The 25423-nt window shown below is 35.5% G+C and overlaps 1 protein-coding gene across 1 annotated transcript in view; it reads left to right on the forward strand.

Moving 5' to 3' along the window:
• The window catches only part of LOC150100471 (mitochondrial protein C2orf69 homolog), a 49593-nt gene extending 29227 nt beyond the window's left edge, over positions 1-20366 (forward strand). Inside the window, exon 3 of the mRNA XM_090402842.1 lies at positions 19393-20366. Within this exon, the coding sequence (XP_090258968.1) occupies positions 19393-20118 (726 nt within the window). The 3' untranslated portion in view covers positions 20119-20366. The remainder of the gene's footprint in view (positions 1-19392) is intronic.
• The last annotated feature ends 5057 nt before the right edge of the window (positions 20367-25423 follow it).

A 25423-nucleotide genomic window follows, 5' to 3' on the forward strand; every position in this document is an offset into this window, starting at 1 on the left:
TCTGCAAAAGGCAGTATTTTTATTTAGAGTGGAGCAAAATAGGTTTCAGTTTAGCATTATTTTTTTACACTATTGTAGCACTATTTTTTTTACAAGATTCTGATATGGATTTCAACTCTCATTACATAAAAAAAAAATGATAACACAAGCACATGTGTGTACTATATAGAGAATACAAAAGGAATATGTGTAATAAACATCTGTGATATCATTAATATAGATATAATTTTTAAAATCATTTTTCAGACCAAACAAATTTAATTTCACAATGTCTTTTTCCCTATCTATTTTCTACATGTAATTCTTCACTCAGCATATTATTTTTTCTTTCATTTATTTGCAAGAAACAGTTGCAGAAATAATTTAGATGGAATGAAGATAATTGGAAAGAAAGAATTAAAAAGGAAAAAAAAAACCCTTCAAATATCTGCATAGTTGTACACGACATGTGTTGGATCTTCACACTTTTTTTTTTTATTAAGGCAAAACTACATTTTATTATCTTTATTAAGATAATAAAGATAATAAAATGCACGTGTTTGTGAAATGCACGTCTCAGTGAAGATCAGGTATGCATAAAAAAAAATGAGATTTTGCTGTGTGTGGAATGACTGATCTTCACTGAGTTGAAGACTCCAGAAAAACATGTTACGTCGTTGTTTTCTTAAATATTTTATCTCTATTGTTCTCCTTGTGCCTACTGAGATCTGGCTTCTAACCTGACTTTCTGGGGCCGTTTCTCTCTTCAAGCTCTGACGAAATTTATTTGTTAATGCTGCACCAGTCAGAACTCTAGGATAGAAATTCTTATCTAAAGAAACTTTTCCAGAATTCAAGTAATACCTTATATAGATTAAGTAGTTAGGTAGATTGAGTTCTCAGTCATGGCCTTGACAATCTTAAATTCCCCTTTTTTCCTCTAAACATAGGTTTGATATTTTCGCGAGTGGTAAAATTCAACCTCTTACTCAGGTATACATGGGAAAACACATTTATTATTTATCTAAGAACATTACAATTTAAACAACACATATAATCAAGCAAATCAAGGTTAATACTAAAATACAAGTAAAGCAGGGTAATAATAATCAAACAGACAGACTATTCAAATACACTCATGAGAATCTTATGTTCATCTATATCACAAACATGGATGTCGGTATTAAACTAGATTACTGCTATTAAAGCCCATACATGTTAAGAGTCATCATACAAGATCTAACACATACAACAGGACTACATGGCGAGGCCTGATGTGACACATCACCGAGCAATGGAGTGACCACATGGCATCTGTAGATATGCAGTGAACATATGATGATGTTTTTGAATTACTCAAAGGTGTAAAATTTGTAAGAGGAGGACGAAGCTTACTTCCTTTGATTATAAAATTCTCTTTCCCATCGTAAACATGGGCCAAAGAGTTATAATTTTATTGAAAATTATATATTAAAATCTTTTAATATTATGTATAAAAACTTGCCTACGACGTCAGTTCACACAAGCAAAACAGACGAAACTCAGAAAACAAAAATAGCATCTCACGACAAATGACAACGTTCAATTGGATTGGTTGACACAATAACCAATCTCAGCTTCTAGATGCTATTGTTTATGAGCTCACCCTACCTCGCCTCTGAGCAGTTGAAAACTGCTGAATCGCTAATAATTTGACCTATTGCGACATCTGTACATCTTTTCAAAGGGCTCAAAGGTGTATGTAATTTGAAAGCTCACCCAAACATTGCAACACGAATGTGATGCAGTGTTTACTCATTGAAAAGTGTCCTCTTCATGAAGTATTAGTATATTGTATTTACTTTTAGGAATTGCTCGAAGACTGAATGCAATTAGGGGAGTCTTTAACATGAACAAATGCAAAAATATAATATCAGTGATATTGCTATTCTGCGGAAGAGCACCACACACCTGGAATATTTGCCCTTGATATACATAAATAATTTTGTAGATAAACACTGATCTGTATATCTGTTAGTGTCTCTTACCATAAATTCCATTAGGTCATCAGTTAGAAATGCAGAGTACAGTGCAGATGGATTTTCTGCATAAGTGATGTGTAGATGTGTAGTGTATCTTATCTCTTATCTTTACCATACTCCTGAACTGGTACTGCCATGGTACTTAACAGATGATTTGAGACCCAAACTATCAAAACAGTATCGATCAACAGATACATCTCCTTGAAAGCATCAGACAGAGTGCTCACAGCTGACTCAGGCAACCCATTTCATTCATTCATCACTCTCCAAGCAAAAATTCTTGTCCTTCCCTTATCCTGTTTCTAGGGGTTCTTTTGAAACTGAAAATTCAGAAACCTTACTTTGTGCAATGTCTTCCTTGTCAGATGAGAAAGTACTCTGTAAATATAATACCTGAACTGAAATCATCATCTTAATTATTCATTACAGCTACAAAAATTTGAATTTCATCAGATGTGGTGTTTTTCTTTTTGACAGTGGTTCAGGAAACTCTTCATTGGAACTTGTGGATTTCCCATATATGTTTCTAGTTTGTTGGCTTTCATCAGATGCATTCTTATAGAATATAGAAAGATTCATTTTCAGTTAGGAATAGATAAATTTTTACTCTCCAGATATATACTGTCTGAAGAATGCAAGCAGCTGTCCCTAAATAGTGAGCAACACGTCCTCCCCAACAGCCACTATACTGCAGATGCAAGAAAAATAAGCAATTTTATTATATATAGAGACATTTGCGTCTTTGTAATATATTTGTCAACAAATAGTGCAATTAGAGACAACTGGGATGAAATGGACACTACCTAATGAAACGTGCCTTCCCACAGAAACTATGCTGCATATACTCAAGCAAACTGTCTGTTGTACTGCCAAACACAGCATCTAACTAAAAACATTTGGCCGAACATTTGTCCAAATTTTCAGTGAAAGTTGGACAAATGTTAGGCCAACATGAAATAAGGGTTTGTTCAATTGCATTTGGAATTTTTGATGTCATTAAGACAGATTGCAAATGCTAACTTCAAATAAAATTCTACCAAAAGAGTTGCAACTAAAATGCCATGTAAATTTTGTTAGTGAGCCTGCCCGATGCAGAAGCAGCACACATACAGTAATGAGAAGTCCCTTGGATATGATAAACTTGCAAAACACTTTCCAATGCAAATGTGTTAACAGGTCTCTCTATGGCTATGGCGTTAATTATCCTGCAGTTTGCTTGTGAGGTCACAGCATTAGCACTCTTCACTGATACCATAACAACTGTTACTTAACTGTTCCTTAATTACTTGTTGGTTGTTCACACATATTGAAATAATTTTGCAATATTGCAGTTTTTGTGTTCTTGAAAATATAATTTTTTAATATACAATTACATTAATTTTTAAATCAAACTAGTTTTAATGAAAAAAAATTTCTCAGAATTTCATCATTGTTTAAAATAAAGCATTTGGAATGACATTTTATTCCATTGCAGTATTTTGCTGTGAAGTTCAATGTGAATTTGCTCATTGTTAGTATGTGGCATTTTTAACAGTTACAATTTAAAGTTGTAATCCAGAGTTGAACTTGCTCATGGTCAAATTGAGTAGTAATCTGACTGTTCACTGTTGTTAATAATGGATACAGAGACATTTATTGATTACTGTTAACTCAGTTTCTTAGCTACATTCTTAGAGCCAGTAGTACTTTTATTATTATTGCACGGGCACCAACATGGAGTCCTAAGACTCATTGTGAGAGACCCAAACTATCAAAACAGTATCTATCAACAGATACCTCTCCTTGAAAGCATTAACAGACAAAGTGCTCACAACTGACTCCTCCAGCAACTCATTCCATTTGTTCACCATTCTCCAACCAAAAATTCTTGTCCTTCTTTTACCCTATTTCGAGGGATGACCTTTTGTTAATATTTCAGCTGGGTGCTGAAATATTTCCTTTGTATTAACTCTATAAAATCCTTTAAGAAACTTAAATTATATGTTTAGTTTAATCCTTTATCAAAGTTTAAGCAAGCAAAGCTTGTGCCTAAAGTATCTTCAAGACTAGGGCAACTCGTGGCAAAGGTGGACTAAGTTCACGTCACTTTCCTTAGTATCCCATAATGCAAAGCACATCTCCTTGCGGACATGTATAATGCTATGCATTGTGGGAAGGGTCACTACCCAGACTGGTTTTGACCTTTATTAAGATATCTTCAGTGGGAACCAGACCCAGATGTGTATAGTTATATATAGTTTAATCCTTTATCCAAGTGTAAGCAAACAAAGATTGCGCCTGAAGTATCTTCAGGACTGGGACAACTGGTGGCAAAGGTGGACTAAGTTCACATCACTTTCCTTAGTATCCCACAATGTAAAGCACATCTCCTTGCAGACATGTATAATGCTATGCATTATGGGAAGGGTCACTACTCAGACCGGTTTCGACCTTTATTGAGATCTCTTCAGTGGGAGCCAGACTCAGAGGTGATCCAGAGTAATTTAATAATGTGTGACACCTTTTGGCAACTGGCATATGGAAATATGAGTTCTGCATTGCTTCAACCTTGGGTCTGGCTCCCACTGAAGAGACCTCATAAAGGTCAAAACTGATCTGGGTAGTGACCCTTTCCATAATGCATAGCATTATACATGTCCTTGCGGACATGTATAATGCTATGCATTATGGTAAGAATTCCTTATTATCCCATAATGTAAAGCATTATGGGATACTAAGGAAAGTGATGTGAACTTAGTCTACCTTTGCCACGAGTTTCCCTAGTCCTGAAGATACTTCAGGCACAAACTTTGTTTGCTTACACTTGGATAAAGGATTAAACTAAATATATAATTTATAGTCTAACCAAGTGAAAAAAAACTTCCAAGAAACTTAAATGTTTCTATCATATCCCTCTTTTTTTCTGCTATCAACCAAGTTTTGCAATCCAGAAACCCTCAATCTGTCCTTATAGGGAGTTGTAGGGCGGGTGGTCGAAAAGTTCCCACCCAAACTTCTGAATTTGCTGGCAGTTTGAGCTGCAATAAACTCATACATTGTCATCTAAAATCACGATCCCTGATTGGCTAAGAGCGATGCATATCGCTGGCCATTAACAGTGCAGGTGATGAGACCAGCAGGACCAAGCCCCTCAGAAAAGAAAGGTTCGATAATGAATTCCGCTGTAAAACCACACCAAACAGTGACCTTCAGGAAATGAAGCGGAATCTGTTGCACAACGTGCAGGTTTGTGGTTGCTTAAATTCTGCAGTTATGATTATTCACATCACTGCCCAGATGGAAGTGATCTTCGGCACTTCAGAAAATGTTCCATGGCCAGTCATCCAATTTAGTCCAACTGCACTTACGGATTTGTCTAATGACTGTGCAATACCGTGATGTGCTGCTGCTTCCTATGACATTTTTCCTCCACTGCCATTCCTCTACATAATAAAAACCTAATTATTACTAAGGCCAGGACATCAAAGGTTGAGCAGTTGTAATTCATGATAAGAACAATTATTTTAGAAAACTTCAAGGGTCTCTAACAGAAGTATTGTTAGAGACCCAACTCAATTACAAATCAGTAATTACAAATCATCATTTTGCTCCAAGACTGTATGGCCTTCCTAAATTGCATAAAGAAAACAATAGGTTATGATCTGTTTTTAAGTGCATAGGATGTCCTACATATACAGTCTCAAAATACCTATATAATCTTCTTTCTTTATTTACTGGAAATTCTGCTTCCTTCATAAAGAATTCAGTAGATTTTAAGATTATCCTTACACCCCACTTATGGGTTTGTCTTTACAGATCTTCTAGTAAGTTTTGATGTACTCTCACTTGTTTACTCACTCTCACTCGTTTACAAATATCCCTCTGACAGATATGATTGAATTACTTTATAAAGACTTTCCTCCTAATATTGTAAAATTATTTGACTTTGTCATTAATTCAGGATACTTTAGCTGCCAGAACAAACTGTATAATCAGAGGCAACAGCTATGGAGTTACCCTTTCCCCAACTCTAGTTAATTACATCATGGAACAGTTTGAAAAACATATTCTGAATATATTTTATCTAAAGTAATCGGTTTGGTACAGATACATAGATGTTGTGTTTGCTGTATGGAATTAATTGCCTGATCTTCCCAAATTTTTTGAAAAAATTGTTTCAGTAAATTCACGCATCAAACTTACCCTGGAAGTAGAAGATAACACTTGTCTTCATTTTCTGGATGTTCTCATTCTACATCAACCAAATAGTAAGCTACAGTTCTCTCTCTATATATATAGAAAACCAACGCATACTGGTAAATATGTTGATTCTAATTACATCATGACCTTTGTCAGAAATATGGTGTAATCAAATCTTCAGTCGAAGGAGTTTATAAAATATGTTCTACAGATTATCTTCTAAACAAAGCACTATTTACTATCAGAACTACCTTTATCCAGTTCACAAACTTAATATGTTCCTTATCTCACTAAAGACAAATATTCTCCTCTTACAGAATGGTTATAATGAAAAAAACTATCAAAAAATAATTAATAATTATGGCCATTGTTTTAACCTGTTTCAAGAAGAAATCACCGGAATTTGTATTCCATATGTTAAAGGACTTTCAGAAAAAGTAGCAAGATTATTTTGACAGATTAACTTGCAAGTGTCTTTCCATCCAGTTCACAAACTTAATATGTTCCTTATCTCGCCTAAAGACAAATATCCTCCTCTTACAGAATTTCCTGCATTGCTGCTTATGTTATTATGGACAAACTGGTTGTTCTGCACAAATCCGTCTTGAAGAACATTAGGAATACATTTCACTTAAAGAACCCAACTGGTTTAGCAAGCAATGCATTATATACAAAACACAGGATTCGGTGTAACAAAACCAAAGCGTTACACAAAAGTTATTTTCTTCTGGAAAGACTGTACAAGGAAAGCTTTAAAGTAAACATTCACAACCCAAACCTGAACAAAAGCGACTGCCTAAAACTTTCTTAATTTTGGGAAGTTATAATGACTAATATGCACCATTCATGTGTTCCTTAATTTGTAATTAAATTTTTTGTTTATATTTAATAATAATTTATTAACTAAATTATTGTATTATAATATAATTTATTTTGAATATCAGCAGTGCACATACTATTACATGCTTTAAACTGAATTGTTGGTCTCTTTTTTGTGTGTTTTCCTATAATTATTTAAATTAAATTAAGGTGATTCTGGTAATAATATTTTATGATAATATCTTCCTACTATGAAAATGTTTTGAAGCTTAATTATATATCAGCAATTTCAACAGCATCTGGCTTTGCATTCCTTTAGTTTATCTTGGGATATCAGATTATAAAATTTTGGATTTTTTATTTTGTTTCATTTTTAATGTTATTTGTTGAGTATGAATTGTTTCTACATTATATTAATTGCCTTAATGATGGCTAGTTACAGAAGTGTTGGTGGTTCCCCTCCCAAACCCATCTCTCAGGTTTGAGTGAAATATCTGTTATTCAGTTCATTGTTGAACAATGCATAAAAAAAGGATATTCATCTGCAAGATAAGGAAATATCCATTGAGTTAAATCAAATGGCATGTCAGGCAGTGGCAGAAAAGTTTTCTTCTAATACATACATACATACATAGCTCATAGCAAAAACATGATGTTAAAAAAGAGAATCATGATGTCATTAGATATTAACAGAATTGAAGAATTTAAAATATTTTAAGTTAAAACTTTGAAGGAAAACACAGATCTAATCCAAGAAGTTGGAAAATTAAAATAAGAGTTCAAAGTAAAAGTCTTAATATGTTATAATAAGGAAAAGAAACATATATATATCATTATAAATTCAGATCTAAGTTCGTAATCCAGGTCACAGCTTCAGGAGCCGCTTGTAAGAAGTCATTCCAGTCATTCTGATAAGCACGGAAGGTGCATTCTTTTACAATATATTGCATAGTCTGTCGTGGAGCACCACAGTCACATTCTGGAGATGTGTTTGTCTGTTCCATTTATAGAGTATCTCCACATGTGCCATGATTTGTCTGAATTCTATTTAGTACCGTCCATGTTTTGCGAGGTAGATCTGATCCTGTGATGATTTGATCACCTTTAAAGATGTTATGCAAATGTTCTTTCGTATTTTCCTTCCATGCTTCTTCCCACTTTGATAAAGGATTAAAATTATTTAGCACTAGTTCTTCTGCTGCTCGTAGTGATTAATGGCGAGATTTCAATCTATTGACGTTAAGAGTTGGGAGATCCTGATGAATAGGTATACCAGCAATTTTTTTTGGAATTCACGGACTAAAGAATTCAATCTACGTAGTTCTGTAGGAATAATGCCTGTTAAAAGAGTTAACCAATATGTTGGGGTCGATCTAATAGAGCCTGTAATTAATCTTAAGGTATTGTTCAATTGAGAATTGATAATCCTTGTGTGAAGGCTATTTAGCCACAGGAGCACAATATTCGGCACTTGAGAATACCAAAGCAAGGACTGTTGTCCGAAGAGTAGAGGCTCTTGAACCCCAGGTAGTGCCACAGAGTCTCTGTAGGATATTATTACGTGTCCTTAGTTTATATGCCAGGTTTGAAAGATGTTGACTGAAAGTGAGAGAACAGTCAAGTGTGACTCCCAAATACTTAGGGAATGTATTATATGGAAGTATAGTGTTGTTCAATTCAATTTTTAGTTTCACATTTGCGAAGTTATTATTTAGATGAAAACAAGATATTACTGTCTTGCTCCTATTTAAACAGAGTCTCCATCTTTTAAAATATTCGTCCAGAATAGTTAAGTCAGCTTTTAGAATTTCTTCTGTGCGGCTTATGCATTTATACTATGCAGTTATTGCTATATCGTTGGTATAACAAAATTTCCTTGATGTAGTGACTTACTGGAAGATCAGATGTATACAGATTGAATAATAACTTAGATAAAACTGATCCCTGTGGCAGTCCGCTATTTAACTTCCTTTCGCTGCTAGCTTTATTACCTATAGTCACTATAAATCTTCTATCTCTTAGCATATTGTTAATAATATGGACTATTGTTTTACATGTGATAATTTTATATAATTTATATAGATGGTCATGTCTCCAAACGGTGTCGAAGGCTGTTGACAAATCAATAAATGCTGCTGATGTTTTTAAACCTTTTTGAAAACCAGCTTCTATGTGAGTTACCAAAGTGAGAACCTGGTCACAACACACACGATTTGGTCTGAAGTCAGCTTGTTTTATTGGGACATTTTTAAAAATTGTGGAGCTTATTCTATTATAAATAAGTCTTTCAAAGAGTTTATAACAACAACTGAGGAGAGTAATAAGTCTGTAACTGTCTGGTTTATGATTAGGCTTACCAGGCTTTAAAATTGAAAGTAATTTTGCTTTTTTAAAAATAGTGGGAAGTTTACCAGTTGTAAGAATGTCAGTATAGAACTTTGTTAACCATAATCTTGCATTTCTTCCTGGATTAATCAAAAATTCTGGATGAATGTTATCAAAACCAGGAGCCTTACCAGGCTTTAATTCCTCTAAGGCTGCTTCAACTTTTTGCTGCGTAAAAGGGTGTGCAAAATTTGAAGTTATAGGTGAAGACTTGCTAAATTCTTTTAATTTTCTCTTTATGTATCTTGTATGCTTTTTATTGATTGAGATACTTGATATATTAATAATATGTATAGCTAGTTGATCTGGGGTGATTCTTGGTTGTTCTTTAATCAAAGGAGCACTACCACCTAGTTTCCTTCTTTACCTTCAACTGTATTTACCCATTTTTTCCTTCGGGATGTATCCAAGTTTTCTAGGAGTTCGTCTGCTGTTTTTGGGTCATTGTTTATCTGATATTCATTATAAAGTAATTCACATTCTTTGCTCCAACCATGGATATAGTTATGTCTAATACCTCTAGGAATACTTTTCTTGGCAGCAAGCAGGACTACACCTATAAATCGATGAAAATTACTACTTATTGGAGATATGCAGCGAATACATTTGTCAAGTTCATTTGAGTATTTATTCCAGTCAGCCTTTTTAAAATTCCAGTGTGGGATAGGCTTTGATCTTACAAATGGAATGGAAATGCTAATGTCAATTAATACTGGTCTATGTTGACTATGAGGAAAGTCAGTTATGATCCTTCTCAGATTTTGCATAGGGTGACCTGAATTATTTTTGCTCACAAGACATAAATCAGGGTTATAGTCTCTTTTCCAGGCCGCAGATCTAAAAGTGCCTTTGTCTTTGGCATCAAAGCTAAGTGAAGTTCGATCCAATCAACAAGTTTTTCGCCATATTCGTTGTTTCGAGCATAATTTCACTGTTCATGGTGACTATTAAAGTCCCCAATAGAAATTGCGGGATGTTCAGCAATAGGAATAATTTTTTCCAGCCAAGGTGATCCAGGTGGCTTATAAATATTTGTAATTGTAATATCTTGAACTTTTATCACTACTGTATGTATGTTTTCTACAATATTTTGAGATAGAAGAAAAACTTCTTTAAGATGATTTCGCACTTATGTTGCTATTCCATATACTTCATGATAAGTTGCACCAGTAGCAGTGTAACCTGGAATGCGACCTCTTTTAAGGAGCTGTTCAGGATCAGCAGCACATGTTTCCTGGACAGCAATCACATCAACATTGTTGGTTAACAATAATTTTGATAAATAATTGCATTTGGCTTTGCTAATAGATTCAATATTTAATTGACAAATACATAGTGTAGGGCCAATGTTTCTAAATTTTGGTTTCTGCAAGTCACTATATTCAATAAATTCAGTAGACATCATGAAATTGGCCAGGAGATCCTTAGGATGGACTGGCTGCTTATCGCTGTTGCTCATTTAGCACCGCCCAGGGGACACATATAGCTTTAGGATCACTATGGACATGAGAAACTTTGTCCCCCTTCTAATAGCAGAAATATTAACCAAAATGAAATAATTTATCTTTTTTTTTTTTTTGGTTTATTTACTCATGTAACTGTTTTTTGTCTACATTATGCCATTACCTGTGTAGATCATTCACTAGTGACGGGATCCTTTGGTTATAAAGATCTCAGTTAATATTGTCCCCGAAACACACATTTGTAAGCTATTTTCAGCTAAGGGTAAATTAGCTGGTCTCAGACAACAGTGGCAAAATTTTTACTTCTCCAAAATAGACATATTGGCCAGTGAAAACATGTGTCGATACATGATGGGAGCATGTCTTAAACTCCTCACCAGTGCACAACCCGACATAAAAAAAACTTTTCTTTATTGCAGAACTCCTATGAAAATTTTCATAAAAAATTATTAGAATGGAATCATAAGAGTTTTACCTGCAAAATACATTGTGTTCTAGTTAATTGGGCCACGTCAGGAAGTGCATAATTTGTCCCAATTGAGCAGCTTTCCCAGTGAAACCAAGTTACATGTCAGGAGTTTAAAAGGTGAATGTACATAAGACAAAATACAAGTTTTGATTTATTGCATAGCAAAATTACTGACTTATAAACTTCAAACAAGTGGTTTTAATTAAACATTTGTCACAAAAATAATTTTTTATATACATATTAACAGTCATGCAGTTCTTAGCAATTAATGATGTAGAAACTCATTGAGTGTTGCATTTCAGTTTTATTGACTGAAATTAAACAAAATCAGTGCAGGTATAATATTTACCTTCCTGCATGAAACAGAGTTGTAATCTAGTAATAAATTTTTTAGTGCTGGATAGTCACTTGTTCTAGCTTGGAAGTATCATCTTCGTCACTTTCTGTTTTACTTCTAATATCTTCTGATGTTTTACTTCCATTTCATCCTCAAAATTTTCATTTTCATTATAGTATGGAAGGCAACCATCAGTGGATGCAAATACTTCATGGTTTCTGATGTGGTTCATGTGTAATGTCCGTTTCCATATCTGGCACACATATATGATTGAATGCTTAAAACCACAGTTCTGTTCAACGTTCACACGGTATCTATCATACCTCGCCTTGAACTCATTCACAGTCATAGCACCCACAACAGACTGGCAGCTTATCCCACTCATTCACCACTCTCCAAGTAAAAAATTAGCTCTAACACCCTTGCTAACCACATTCTTGCCCAGCTTCCATGTATGTCCCCTAGTCCTCCCACCACCAGTCCTATTCTCAAAAGTATCTTCTGAATTAATCTTATAGAAACCCTTCACTAATTTGAATGTCTTAATCGTATCACCCCTTTTCTGCATATCAACTGATTTTTGCAACCCACAAATCTTCAACCTGTTCTCATAAGGTATATTCCATAGACCTGCTATTATCTTGGTCACTCGTATCAGGATCCTCTCCACCTCCTCCCCATCAAGAAGAAACCCTGGCGCCCATATCTGGGCACAGTAGTCTAGATGGGGTCTTATCAAGGCTCAATATAGAGGAACAATAACTTGTTTGTCTCTGCTTGCTAAAGTATTTTTCAGCAACCAAGTGATTTGATGGGCTGATTTTGCCACTTTTGCAATGTGCCCCTAAACTTCAACTCCCTATCCATCAACACTCCCAAATCCCTGGCCTCATCAATCTCCTGGAGTCTGTACTTCCATCAATGTGATATACTGCTGCTAATCTTTTCACCCCAAAATGCATAACCTTACACTTTGCCACATTAAATCAACATCCATCTTCCTTAGCCCATTCTATCTATCCCAAACTATCCCATTCTATCCAAATCATCTTGCAAAATTTTGACATCCTGTGCACTCACTATTGCTCTACCCAACTTTGCATCATTAGCAAGCAAGTGAACACTTCCTCTCAGATCCTTTCCTATATCGTTAATGAAGAAATTGAAAAGTAGTGTTCCAAGAATAGAACCCTGTGGCACACCAGTCACAAGCCATCTTTTGGACTCTACTCCTGAATAAACCACTCTCTGATATCTCTCCATCAACCACCCTTCTATCCATCTCACCAATCCTATATCCATCCCCATATGCTGCAGTTGACTGATTAGAATTCCATGTGGTATCCTGTCAAAGGCCTTAGCAAAGTCCAGTTGAATCACTGTAAACCCATTACCCTCATCCAGTTCAGCCGTCACTGTGTTATAAAATGTGAGCAAGTTACTGAGGCATGATCTACCCTTCACAAAACCATGTTGTCCCCCCATACAGTATCCCATTTTCATTTATCCAATCCTATATTTTTCTCTTGACTAATTTCTCCAAGACCTTGACAACGATTCCTGATATGCTAATCGTTTGGTAATTTACAACAGCAGTCTTGGAATGTCCTTTATGCAGTGGAACTATTTTCCCCTCTTTCCACCCCATCAGGACTAACCCAGACCCGAGACTCAAATTAAACAAAATGGTCAAGGACACTGACAATTCTTTAGCTGCTTTACGTACGACATGAGCTGGTATACCATCCAATCCCACAGATATATTGACATTGAGGTTTTGTAATAGACTACTCACCACCTCATTCACCACAATTCCTGTATAATCTATTGGTTCATTTATTCCTGCAATATCACCACCTGGATGATATATTCTTACAAAGTGCTCGCTCGGTAATTCAACTATATCAACTGATTCGGTTTCCCTCCTACCATCGGCATTCTTTAAAATCATTCTGCCGTATACATTTTTTCTTTTACTTGCAACATATTGAAAAAACTGTTTGGGATTCTCTTTAGCCTGCATGGCTAATGTTCTTTCGTAATTCGTTTTTACTTTTCTTACCACACTCGTTACCCTTCTGGCCTGCGCTTTATACCATTCATGTGCCTGCTGGTCACCTTTCTCCTTAAATTCCCTCCATAGTTGTTTCTTTTTTTGCAGCTCAAGCTTAATGGTGTTATTCATCCATTTAACCCCTACTTGATTTATTATTCGGACTCTAGGTATACAGTCAGCCTCATGCGAACACTTCCTAACCGCCTCCCATGCACTGTGAACATCTAGCCCTTGCAGTTTTACATGCCATGCCACGCCACTGAACCAATCAAACTCCTAAGCTTGTTATACTTTCCAGCCCGATAATTCCACATGTACCCTGTCTTAATTGTATATTCCACACCTTTAGCCACATCCCAAGTCAAGACCCTATGATCACTCTCACCAATTGGTGGCAACGTGGTCATATTCGTTACAGCCAAATTCTCAGATGCAATTACTAGGTCAAGCACTCTCTGTCCCCAAGTATTTTCCATTACATGCTGTCGCAGATAGTTATCCCTTAATAATCGCATAAAATCCTGTTCCTTCCTCCCATGTGTCCTATCCTCCTTCCATTCAATGTTACTATAGTTGAAATCACCCATAATAATTACCCTCGTTCCACTGATTTCTTCTATTTGCTTATGCATACTATCTCCACCATCTATTCCATCATCTGGTCTATAATAGCACCCAACATCAGCACCCAGTATTTTGTTCTGCTAGTTTCAATCTCACAATAAATAGCCTCAAATGTGCTCTTTTCTCTACCCTGCAGTTCCACTTCTATTCTCCTTTGCTGTAGCTCATTGGCTATCATCAGTTACACTCCTTCCCCCATTTTATTCTCCCTGTCACTCCTGAACACACCATACCCCCTCACATTCAATCCCACTAGCTATATCATCCTCTGTCAGCCATGTTTCACTAATGCCAATAACCTGTGGCCTGGAAGTGCCAACCAAGGCCAAAAATTCTTCCTTCTTGTTCCTAATACTTCTGGCATTAGTATACATAAATTGCAAAAGCCCATTTATCCCATCCCTATTTTGATGCCTTATACTAACTATCCCATTCTGATTCGTAGTCTTTCGTACTTGTTTGGGCATATTTACAGACATTCATACACTCAACTGTCTCCCTAAAGTCTGCATATCTACTCCCCCCCCCCCTTAATAACTAGTTTCCCTGATTCTGCACATCCACTTCCACTACATTCGACAACACCTTTTCAAGTCTCCGTACACCAAATCCATTCAAACGTAAACCATCCATCTTATATAAATCCTTTTGCCCATCGAACTCACTCCACACATCCACAAATTCCACACCACTCGTCCTGCATAATTCACGCATAAAGTCATTTGCAATTATGGCCCTCCTTCTATACTCTTCACTGTCATACCGTGGCGACAGACTCACCTTCCTAACTCTCACTCTTTTGCTATCTCAAGCAATTCCTTCACATCCTTACTCATAGCCATTTTGTCTCCTTTGAAATCATTTGTACTTGCTACCACTATCAATTCTTTCACCCACTGCTTTTGTATTCTAATTGACTCACTCACATCCTTAATGTTCACACCAGGTTGGTACGATTTTGTTAGTCTCAACTAACACACCTCTTACTAAGGAATCTCCATACAACACTTTCTCTTTCATTTTGTTTACACTCACTATCATACTCTTTTTTTTTTCTATCATACTTTTACCGTTTATCAGTCGCTACTCTCAGTAAACATTTTTACCAACGCTCCAGCTGCCGATTTGCTCTGTGTATCACTCCGCGTAATCGAGTGAACTCACTCATTGCATCAGTCTCATCATTTTATTCTCTGATAATTCATTCATTTGTTCTGTATGTTTACCTTCATTTTCACTTTCAACGCCAATATAATTCCAATATAATATGATTGAAGCATAAATTTAACGTCATTTTGAATATTTGTAAATATGACTCAGAAATTAAAAACTACAGATCTACATTTTGCAGTGTTATTTAAATGATGTATATAGTTTGAATAGGTTGGACCATAGTGGCGGCCCATACTTAAGCACTGCGACACTGCAGCACCCCCAAGGAAAACATGAAAAAATTAAATTTTGTTTGTGTTTATAAATAATAACAATGCTTACAATATTATATAAATGCAGTACAACATGTTAAAGGTTACAGTTTATGTTTCGACACTGATTGAATAGTTAATAATTGGAATTGTTCGATTAATGCTTTAGATTACGAAACAAATGCACTGCGATCTAATGCCGATATTCGTTTGCGCTTGTCATTGAACATTACGTCATTCCCACACTGCTCAAACGGCAGTGTATTTTTAGTATGCTTACACGCATTATTTCTGTGAGATATGAAACGTTTATTATTGGTGTGTGTGTGTGGTGAACTATTTTTTGTAAATATTATTTTATTTTGTTAAAATAATATAATTATTTATTTATTATAGATACAAGGCTGAATTATGACGAGTGTCACTGTTGAAAATATGAAAAGAATTATATTTTTTCAATTATCATTACACGATACAAATGCACTGCAATGTAACGCCAATATTTGTTTGCGCTTGTCATTGCTATTGATACGAAACTTTTATTATTGGTGTTTGTTCGTAGTGAGGATGAAATATTTTTAATATGTTAATTTATTTATTAATAAATTTGTTACTGATTAGGATTTGTTTTTGTATATGCAGCATCTCCACTTAAAATTTTCACCAGCCACCACTGTTGCACCATCAAAGTATTTTAGACATTTTATGGAACAGTAATTAAAATCTTGGAATACATGCTGCTCATTACACTGGTATTATTCATTCAATATTTCTGCAATTTACATTCAATATTTCTGCAGTGACTAGTATTTGTTTGGTTATCTTTTATAGTAGAATTGGTACAGGAAATTTGAAGAACAGGAGCATGTAGCTGAGGACTTAGGCACTTAACTTCCTACCACCGCAGAGAATGTCCATACTCCATGGGTGATCTTGACATTGCACCCTTGTAATTAGTGCCCTTGCACATTAGTATATGCTTTGTTATCCTAATTTTTTTCAGAATTTTTATATCTTGACCTCTAATGTTGAATGAAATGTTTTATTTCCAACACAATTCCAGATTCATCAAATTCCTGGCATGCACCCTCAAGGGGTTTACAGGATAGTATGATAGTACTACATGAAGAACTTAAATCATTAGTAACTTCCTATCAACAATTTTCCTCCAAATCAATCTGTTATGTGTCAAGACTCCAGCATTATCAGATCTTATATTTCTGTCTTCTAAGGCCAATCCACCTATATCTTGGTCTCCCTCTGGGTCTTTTTCCTGCCAACCTGGTAGAGAACACTTGTTTTGCTAATCTTTCTTCTCCCACTCTGTTTGAGTGACCATGCCACCTGAGATTAGCTCTGCTAAAAATTCCAGATTCATAAGTTAAAATTGGTTTGGACATCGTCTGGTATAGAGCTAATTTAATATTTTGACTAATTTCTTTCTTATTCCATATAAACTTATCATTGACTCCTACCATACCAGTATTGCTTTCCATATTTAATTTGCCATATTCACTAAAAATTGTGCCTCAATAGGTGAAATGTTTCACTTGTGCATGGTTTCCTCATTCAGGTTGTGGCTGTCTTCAGTGCTCCTGCCTGTTTTCATTGTCTTATTTTTGTAATTTTATTGCTGATTTCATGCCAAATTTATTACAGTAGTTATTCAGTTTTGTTAAGGAATTCTGGAGACTTGTGCTGGATTTACTTAACATATAACATCTGCATAATGTAAAGAGCTGAGTTGAATATCTCCAGTTTTGATATCAGACCTAATGCCACTTTTTTCATTATGTAGCCCACACCCTTGTCTTACATCTGCTTTTACATTAGACCATCTTTCTATACTGAATACTGGCTTAATAAGTTACATATAGATTGTATTGCTCAATAGATATGTCATCTACACCAGTGCTACCCAAACTTCTGGATGTCAGGGCCCCTATGGAAAAATTAAAATATTTCATGGCCCCCCCCCCCCTCGAAAAAAAATTATAATATCTACTATACTATAAAATGGCAAGCTGAAATTGGAAACGGATGTGACATCGGCTTGAAATGGATACAAGCTGTAAAAGCTGTAACGTTTTTGTCAAATTATTTGAAATGTTTTGAAACTTAGGGGCTAAATAACAATTTAATATGATGGATGTGTTTCAATACTGCTACAGAAAAAGTCAATATCAAGTGAAATTTGAAACTGCAATTCTTAGATTTCTGCTTTGAAATGAAACTTATATGAATAAGCATATATTTACTAATATTCATTAAGTGCCAAAATATGCAGGAAGCAAAATTTGTGAACCTGCACCAATGTGCGATTTTTTTTCCCATTAAAATATAAAAAATAACGAAAAAGAAAAACATTTTTATCATTTCATGGCCCCCTCAACAAAACCTACCGCCCCCAAGGGGGCCGCAGCCCACAGTTTGGGAAGCACTGGTCTACACTATACTGAATACTGGCTTAATAAATTAAATATAGACTGTATTGCTCAATGAATATGTCATCTACACTATACAATTATATAGTTTGAAGGTATTTTTTCTTGCTCCTTATCATGTGCCAATTCCAGATCTGCAAAACTTAAATACAGATCCATTTTATATTTAAACCAGCTTTGATTTCTTATCTGCTTCTCTTAACATGTATATCTGATCCTGACAACTATTTGACTTGAGCCCAGCTTGCGTTTGTCAAAGTTTCTCTTCCATAATTTTTCTTAGTTTTCTTACGTATGCTTGCATAGATCTGATAACAATCAGTAGGAAATTTTCCTGTAACTCTGATGTTGTGAACTCTATTCCAGTAAAGCTCTCTTATAGTATGCCCATGCTTTAGAGATCTCCACTTGGAAACTTGCCAAGAATAGTCGATTCATGCTGAAGGGAAGAAAGAAATGAAGGACATATGAATTGGTCGCCAACGCGCGAAATCACTTGCTTTATAGGTAAAATTTTCCAACTGTTATACAAGCAACATAGTTATCTACAATGATCATAAAACAGAAGTTAATTTTCCGACATGTAATAATAAAGAACTCATCCAACAATACGGATTGATTACCCTATTATTGTAATGGATTCTCCTTCTGTTAACATGTGCAGAAGTGTCGAAGGGTCTCTAATCTGTGGGTGAACTATAGTACCCAGTATGCAGTACAGTAAGTATTAAACTTTTATACCTTCATATTTGAGCATTTATGCTTGAATACAATCTACTCCTTTTTTTTTTGCATTTCAGGTTTTTCATGGCTTTTTCTAACTCAAGTATTGATATGTATTCCTAATTGCATTCCTAATGATACCACTATTCCCATATTTATAAAGAATATCTTTATCTTCAGTTTTCATGTCACCTATATCATCTCTATAGTATACTACATCAGGTAAAGTGAATAGGCATAAAATTTTGTTCTGATATATCAATATATGTATAGTGTGTATGTGTGTTGCATGTGCTTATGCTATAGAAACTTTCATCTATCACTTAAGGTTTGTGATTTGTGATACAGAATTTATGAAAAAAAAATTAAATTTAACACAAAACTTATATCTTAGATTCTACTATATTACAACACTTATTAATTTTTTTTTTGTAATATTTCATGTAATGTAATCAGTTTCTTTCAATAGGATTATCCAGAAATTATGCAGTCTCATCGTGACAACAAGCATCATGTAAAATGGAATTTGGAAAACACAGCATTGCTACTTCATCAGCGTTTTCCACAATCTGAAATTTTTATTATTAAGCCATTACGAATGCATTTGAAAACGTTTAGTTGTTTTGACAATTTTGTGTCTGGAAATGATGTTGGTGCTCCAAAACATAGCATGAGTACAGATATGTTAAAGCATTTTAAGTTACTGATGGAATGTGCCATAACCACAATAGAAGAATCTAAGAATAAGACAGTTTGTGATAAAGATGAAGTAATCAGAAAATCCAGTGTTAATCAACTACCCATGATATTAATAGGTTTTAGTAAGGGCTGCATTGTTCTGAATCAGTTTTTGCATTCTTTGTCATCATTGGATGGTTGTCAAGATGATGAACTTACAGACTTTGTAAGTTTGATAAAAACAATTTACTGGCTAGATGGTGGTCATTCAGGGGGATCAAATACTTGGGTAACAGATAAGACTTTAATTCAGCTACTAGTAAAACATGACATTGAAGTGAAAATTCATGTTACACCATATCAGGTTTCTTGTATGTTAAGACCATGGATTGGTAAAGAAGAGAAAATATTTAGAGAAACTCTAAGAAAAATGGGTGCAAAAGTTGAACGAACATTGCATTTTGAAGATGAATCTCGTTCATTAGAACACCATTTTAGAGTTTTAGAAGATTTTTAAAAAATAAAAGGAATATGTTCTGTCTTTTAAAAAAATAAGGATTTTTTTTATATTGCATAACAGTGTTAGCATTACTAATCAAAGTTGTCAGTTTTTGTTTTCAGCATCTGACTGTAATTTAAATTTAGTAAAATATTAACAAAATTGATGTCACTATAAACACTGCATGTTTTGTCTGTAGTAATTTTCTTTTCATGATACGATGAATGGATTTTGATTTGATTCTTTAATAAAATATGCCAAACAAATTTGAGATTGGTCCTGTTTGAACAGTTTTGATTCGTAATTTCCACTTTAACTGTGCCTTATGAGGATGGGGGGTTGAGAAGTTGTGATAATCACCATGAAGGAAATGAGGTAGAATCATCTAATTTACACATTATTCTACATATTCCCACAATGAGTTATACCCTTGTTAGAAAGCTGCTGAATCATTTGCAATCCTCTGAGAAAAGTCTTTCCTTGTTGCACAAAATCATTTTTGTTCAGGTGTCATATTTTCGTCCCCCCCCCTCGTATAATGCTGAACAGTATTCTACTTCTCTTCTAATAATAATAATGTTAATTGCCAAATGCAATGCCCACTAGCCTATTCAAATCATTCTGTAAGTACTGCATATCAGTAGCATTCTTGATTACCCTACCTACCTATCTTTGCATCTCAAATAGCTGTATGTTGCCTGTCAAATCCTTCCCAATTTCATTAATGTACAGATTGAATAACAATACAGACTAATGTACAGACAGAATAACAGTGGACCAAGGACTGATCCTTGAGCTACATCATTAGTTATCTTAAATCTTGCGGACTCGCATCCCTTGTATATCATGTTTTGATATGTCAGTCAGCCATCCTCTTAACCATGCTAATATTTTATAATCAAAACCCATATTCTCCAATTTATGCAACAGTCTTCCATGCTCTATTCTGTTAAAAGTCTTAGCAAAATCCAAAAGTATCGTGGTGTATCGTCTAGTTCAATGGTATCATTATACAATGTGAGCAAGTTGATAAAATATGACCCTCCCTTTGTAAACCCATGCTGCTTGTTGAAAAGTACAGATTCACTGTCAATCCATTTTTGAATGCAAGCACTAACCAATTTTTTCAAAATCTTCACTACCACTCCAGAGATACTGATTGGTCATTAATTGGATAATCAGTCTTTGCACCACCCTTGTGCAGTGGGATTGCCATATGTTCTTTGTATTCCTATGGAATCCTCTAATCCGAGACTGAAATTATATAGCCTGGTCAACGGAATAGCCAGTTCAGCTGAATACCCTTAACACCCATGCTGATATCCCATCAGTCCCTATTGCTGAATTCTTATTCAGTTGGTGCAACAGCTCTAATATCTGCTATTCATACCTGAGTTTCTCCAGAAGAGGCAGTGAACTTAATGTTTCACACACCTGGTTAATTGCTTTTTAAGTGCTAATTTTACCAAAATGGACACTCATTAGTTGAACAACCTCTTCTACATCTGTCACACACCATCTGCAATCAGAAGAGTTATTCTTTCATACTCATTCTTTTGCTTGCAGCATATCGATAGAATTCTCATGGGTTGTCTTTAGCTTGCAGAGCCAGTTTCTTTTCATATTCAGACTTATCTTTACATACAACATTGTGTTTTTGGCCTGCTGCTTATAATTTTCCTTATGGCGACTACTCCTTCCACATAATCTGTCTTCTCGTATGAATCTCTTAATAAGTTTACACAGCCATTTGACTCTTACCCTATTTATTCTTTGAACTCTTGGGACACATTCTGATATTGCATCATTTAAGTATTATTTAAATGCTTCCCATGCACTGTCAATATTCCCATCCAGCAACCGATACCATTCTGTTGAACTTGGTCTTAATTTCCTGCTTTGTAGTTTAGCATGTAACCTTTTCTGAATGGAACATTCATAAAATTGTCACTTTCCAAGTAAGTACTGCATGATCACTGTCACCGACCAGAGTTTGGTGACAGCAGTCGTGAACTTGAGTTACCGAATTTATTGAGGAGTTGTGGGACAACTCCCTGAAGGAAGTTGTCCTGCAACAACTCAAATTCAGTTTCATTCTTATGAGATTTTACTGCTACTCAATCAATATATTTCGATAATTAAAGTCTCCCATTATGATTACTCGTTTCACAGCTATTATCTCTATTTTGAGATGCATTTCTTCATCACTACCAATGGATCCAGCAGGTCTAACAACACCCCCACTATGTAATTGATCTTGCCAACCACTTGGCCATCTGGCCTGGCTGGCTGAGTTGTTAGCATATCTGCTCTCCAACCAAAAGGCTGTGGGTTTGAATCCCGCTGTTGACATGGATATTTGTGATTGTCTGTGGAAAAACTAGTGGTGGTGGTCGGCGGTAGATGGTGTTGGTAGATTGAGTGGAGTGGTGGAGACAGCTGTAGAGCAGGTGCCCTCCCTCAATGAGTCTTCGGACTCCCTGGAGGTGTCATGTAATAATAATAATATTAATCTTGTTACATTCCACCACACACCAGATAGCTTCAATTTCACTGCCACGTGAAATGCTGTTACTAGTACTAAAAGCATAGGTCTCAACCAGATTCAAGTCATTCGATATAATCAGTAGTTGGAAGTTTTCTTTTACAGATAGCTAAATGTAAAAAAAAAAAAAAAAGTGTAACCCATTGGCGAAGAACTTCCCTTAATGCATAGTATTATACATGTCTGCAAGGAGATGTGCTTTGCATTATGGGAGATACTAAGACTAGGAGTGATGAGAGCTTGGTCCATCTTTACCACAAGTTGCCTCAGTCCTGAAGATACTTCAGGTGCAAACTTTGTTTGCTTACACTTGGATAAAGGATTAAATTAAAAATTTATTATCAGTAGCATCTTATCCTTGCTAAAAGCACAACCATATACACTCGCCAGCTAGTATGTCTGATTCTGATAGCAAGGTCTCACTAATGCCTACAATATGAGGTCCTGACATATTGACCTAGGCAACAAACTACCCATTTTTTTTCTGATACCCTAGCATTCATATATAGGCATAAGCTACTTGCATGTTCTTTTGTATTACCAGTTATTATGTCTGATTCTGATAGCCAGGTCTCACTAATGCCTACAATATGAGGTCCCAACATTGACCAAGGCAACAACATTCATGTATAGACATAAGCTACTTGCATGTTCCTTTGTATTACCAGTTAATATGTCCGATTCTGATAGCCAGGTCTCACTAATGCCTAAGTCTGAAGTTCCAACATATTGACCAAGGCAACAAACTAACTCTACAGCTTTGTTTCTGATACCTTAGTATTTGTATATAGACATGATAAGCTACCTGCATGTTCTTTTGTATACTCTTGTCTGCATTCTGCATGACAGTTAAACAACTTGCAGATTTCTTCTCTACTGCCAACGAACAGATGCAATCATTCTCTCCTCGTAATCATTTCCACGATAATGCCCATTCCCTTCAGTAGCACAATTATATAGCATTGTTGCTCTTACACACATTCTCACTATTTCTCCCATTATAATTTAGATTCCCTGACTGTTAAGTCTCATACCAGTTATTAGTTTTTCCAAGACTACAATTTGCATTCAGGTGTAGGCCATGTCTTATATAATTCTAATCTTCCCTCAAACTCTTTCCACACATCAAAAAATTTACATCCATTCCTTCTACACAGCATTGGATTTTGCGATTATGGCCCTGATTCTTAATTCATTTTTGTCATATCGAGGTAATATACTTGCTATTATCACTTTCTCACTCTTGACTCTCGCCTCTTCCAACAACCCTTTTATGTCCTCTCACTAGTTAAGTTAGCACCTACTACAGTTAAGATCTCGTTTACTTTTCTTTTCAGGTTTTGGGTTACATGTCTATATTTTTAATTTTAGCTTCTGGAAAACTTGATGTTATAACTCGCTCATCAACAGCATGTTTTATGATAGTTGCCATACCGAATAACAATTTTTTTACAAACAATGTTAGCTCATTCCATGCTTTTTTGTTTCTTATTTTACTGCTTAATAGTCATTTCCTTCCCCAGGCATATGCGCTTCACAACCATATGCCTGGGGAAGGAGTGTCCTAGGTTCGATTCCCGTCGGCGACGGGAATCGACGAGCTTAAGGATCTTCCTCAGCCATAGCCAAATTAGCCGGTCTTGAGCGTGGACAGCAGGGTTTCCCCCCCCCCCCCCCCCCAGTTTATCTGGGTTTTTCATCCCACAAGCAGGCAAACCGGTCCCATGAACACACTGATCTACAGCCATAAATACTTAACCCCCAGGAGGGGGATCAACTTGCCCCAATAGGGACGGGGGAGAAAAGGGAGGAAACTCCATATGAATAAATTTCCTCCCTATGTTTATTCAAATACCTCGACTTTTTTTGTAATTCCTACGTCGTCTGTCTGATAATCTGTTTTTATTTTGCTATTTTGGAGGTTAATTCATTTTCAATAACCTTAGCATGACAAGGTTACTGGATCGTTTGTAGTTTTGGGATGTTTCTTTTAGTCGTGTGTTTCCAGGCTGGTGAGGCATAGGTTAGTTGAAATCTTATCACTGATTTGTAGAGGATAATTTTGTTGTTTCGTTTAGGAGTTGTTCCTGTTCAGGAGTGGATATAGCTGTGCTATGGATTGGCTTTAGTGGAGATACGTGTGTCTTGAAGTTTTAGGCTTTTATCAAGCTGAACTAGATATTTGACTGATTTGTGCTGAGGGATGATTTTTCCGAACATTTGTATGGTTGTATTTGCTTTTGATTTCTGTCTTGAATAGTATTTCGGAGCATCTTTCTGGATTGATTGAGATGCATCATTTGCTGTACCAATTCTGCAGTTTGTTTGGCAAGTTATGGTTGGAGGGCTCTGGCTATGATCGTGTCATCAGCCTAGAGGGCAGTGATGGATGGGGAGAACTTGGGGAGATCTGCCATGTATGTATATGGAGAAGAGTAAGGCAGACAGTAAGAGAGCCTTGGGGGAACTCCAGCCATGATTGTTCTTTCAATGGATTAAATTCCATTTCTTTTTCTATATTTTCTGTTCAGATATAATTTGAGTAAAACTAGTTGTAATGGGATTCCTACTTGATGTAGCTTGAAAATTATTCCATAATGCCAGATTCTGTCAAGTGCCTGACACTGGTTTCCTTAGTCAGGCACTTGGAACACGATCCTTAGTCAGGCACACGATTTTTTATTAAAAAATGTAGTTAATTTCATGTAAAAGCATATATATACATATTTCGAACTTTATCATAATAAATAATGTTCACAAAAGTTTTGAATAAAACAA

Source organism: Typopeltis vanoorti, chromosome 13, assembly GCF_054136105.1.
Source record: "Typopeltis vanoorti isolate ZY-2024b chromosome 13, IOZ_Tvanoo_1.0, whole genome shotgun sequence".
Classification (NCBI taxonomy): Eukaryota; Metazoa; Arthropoda; class Arachnida; order Uropygi; family Thelyphonidae; genus Typopeltis; species Typopeltis vanoorti.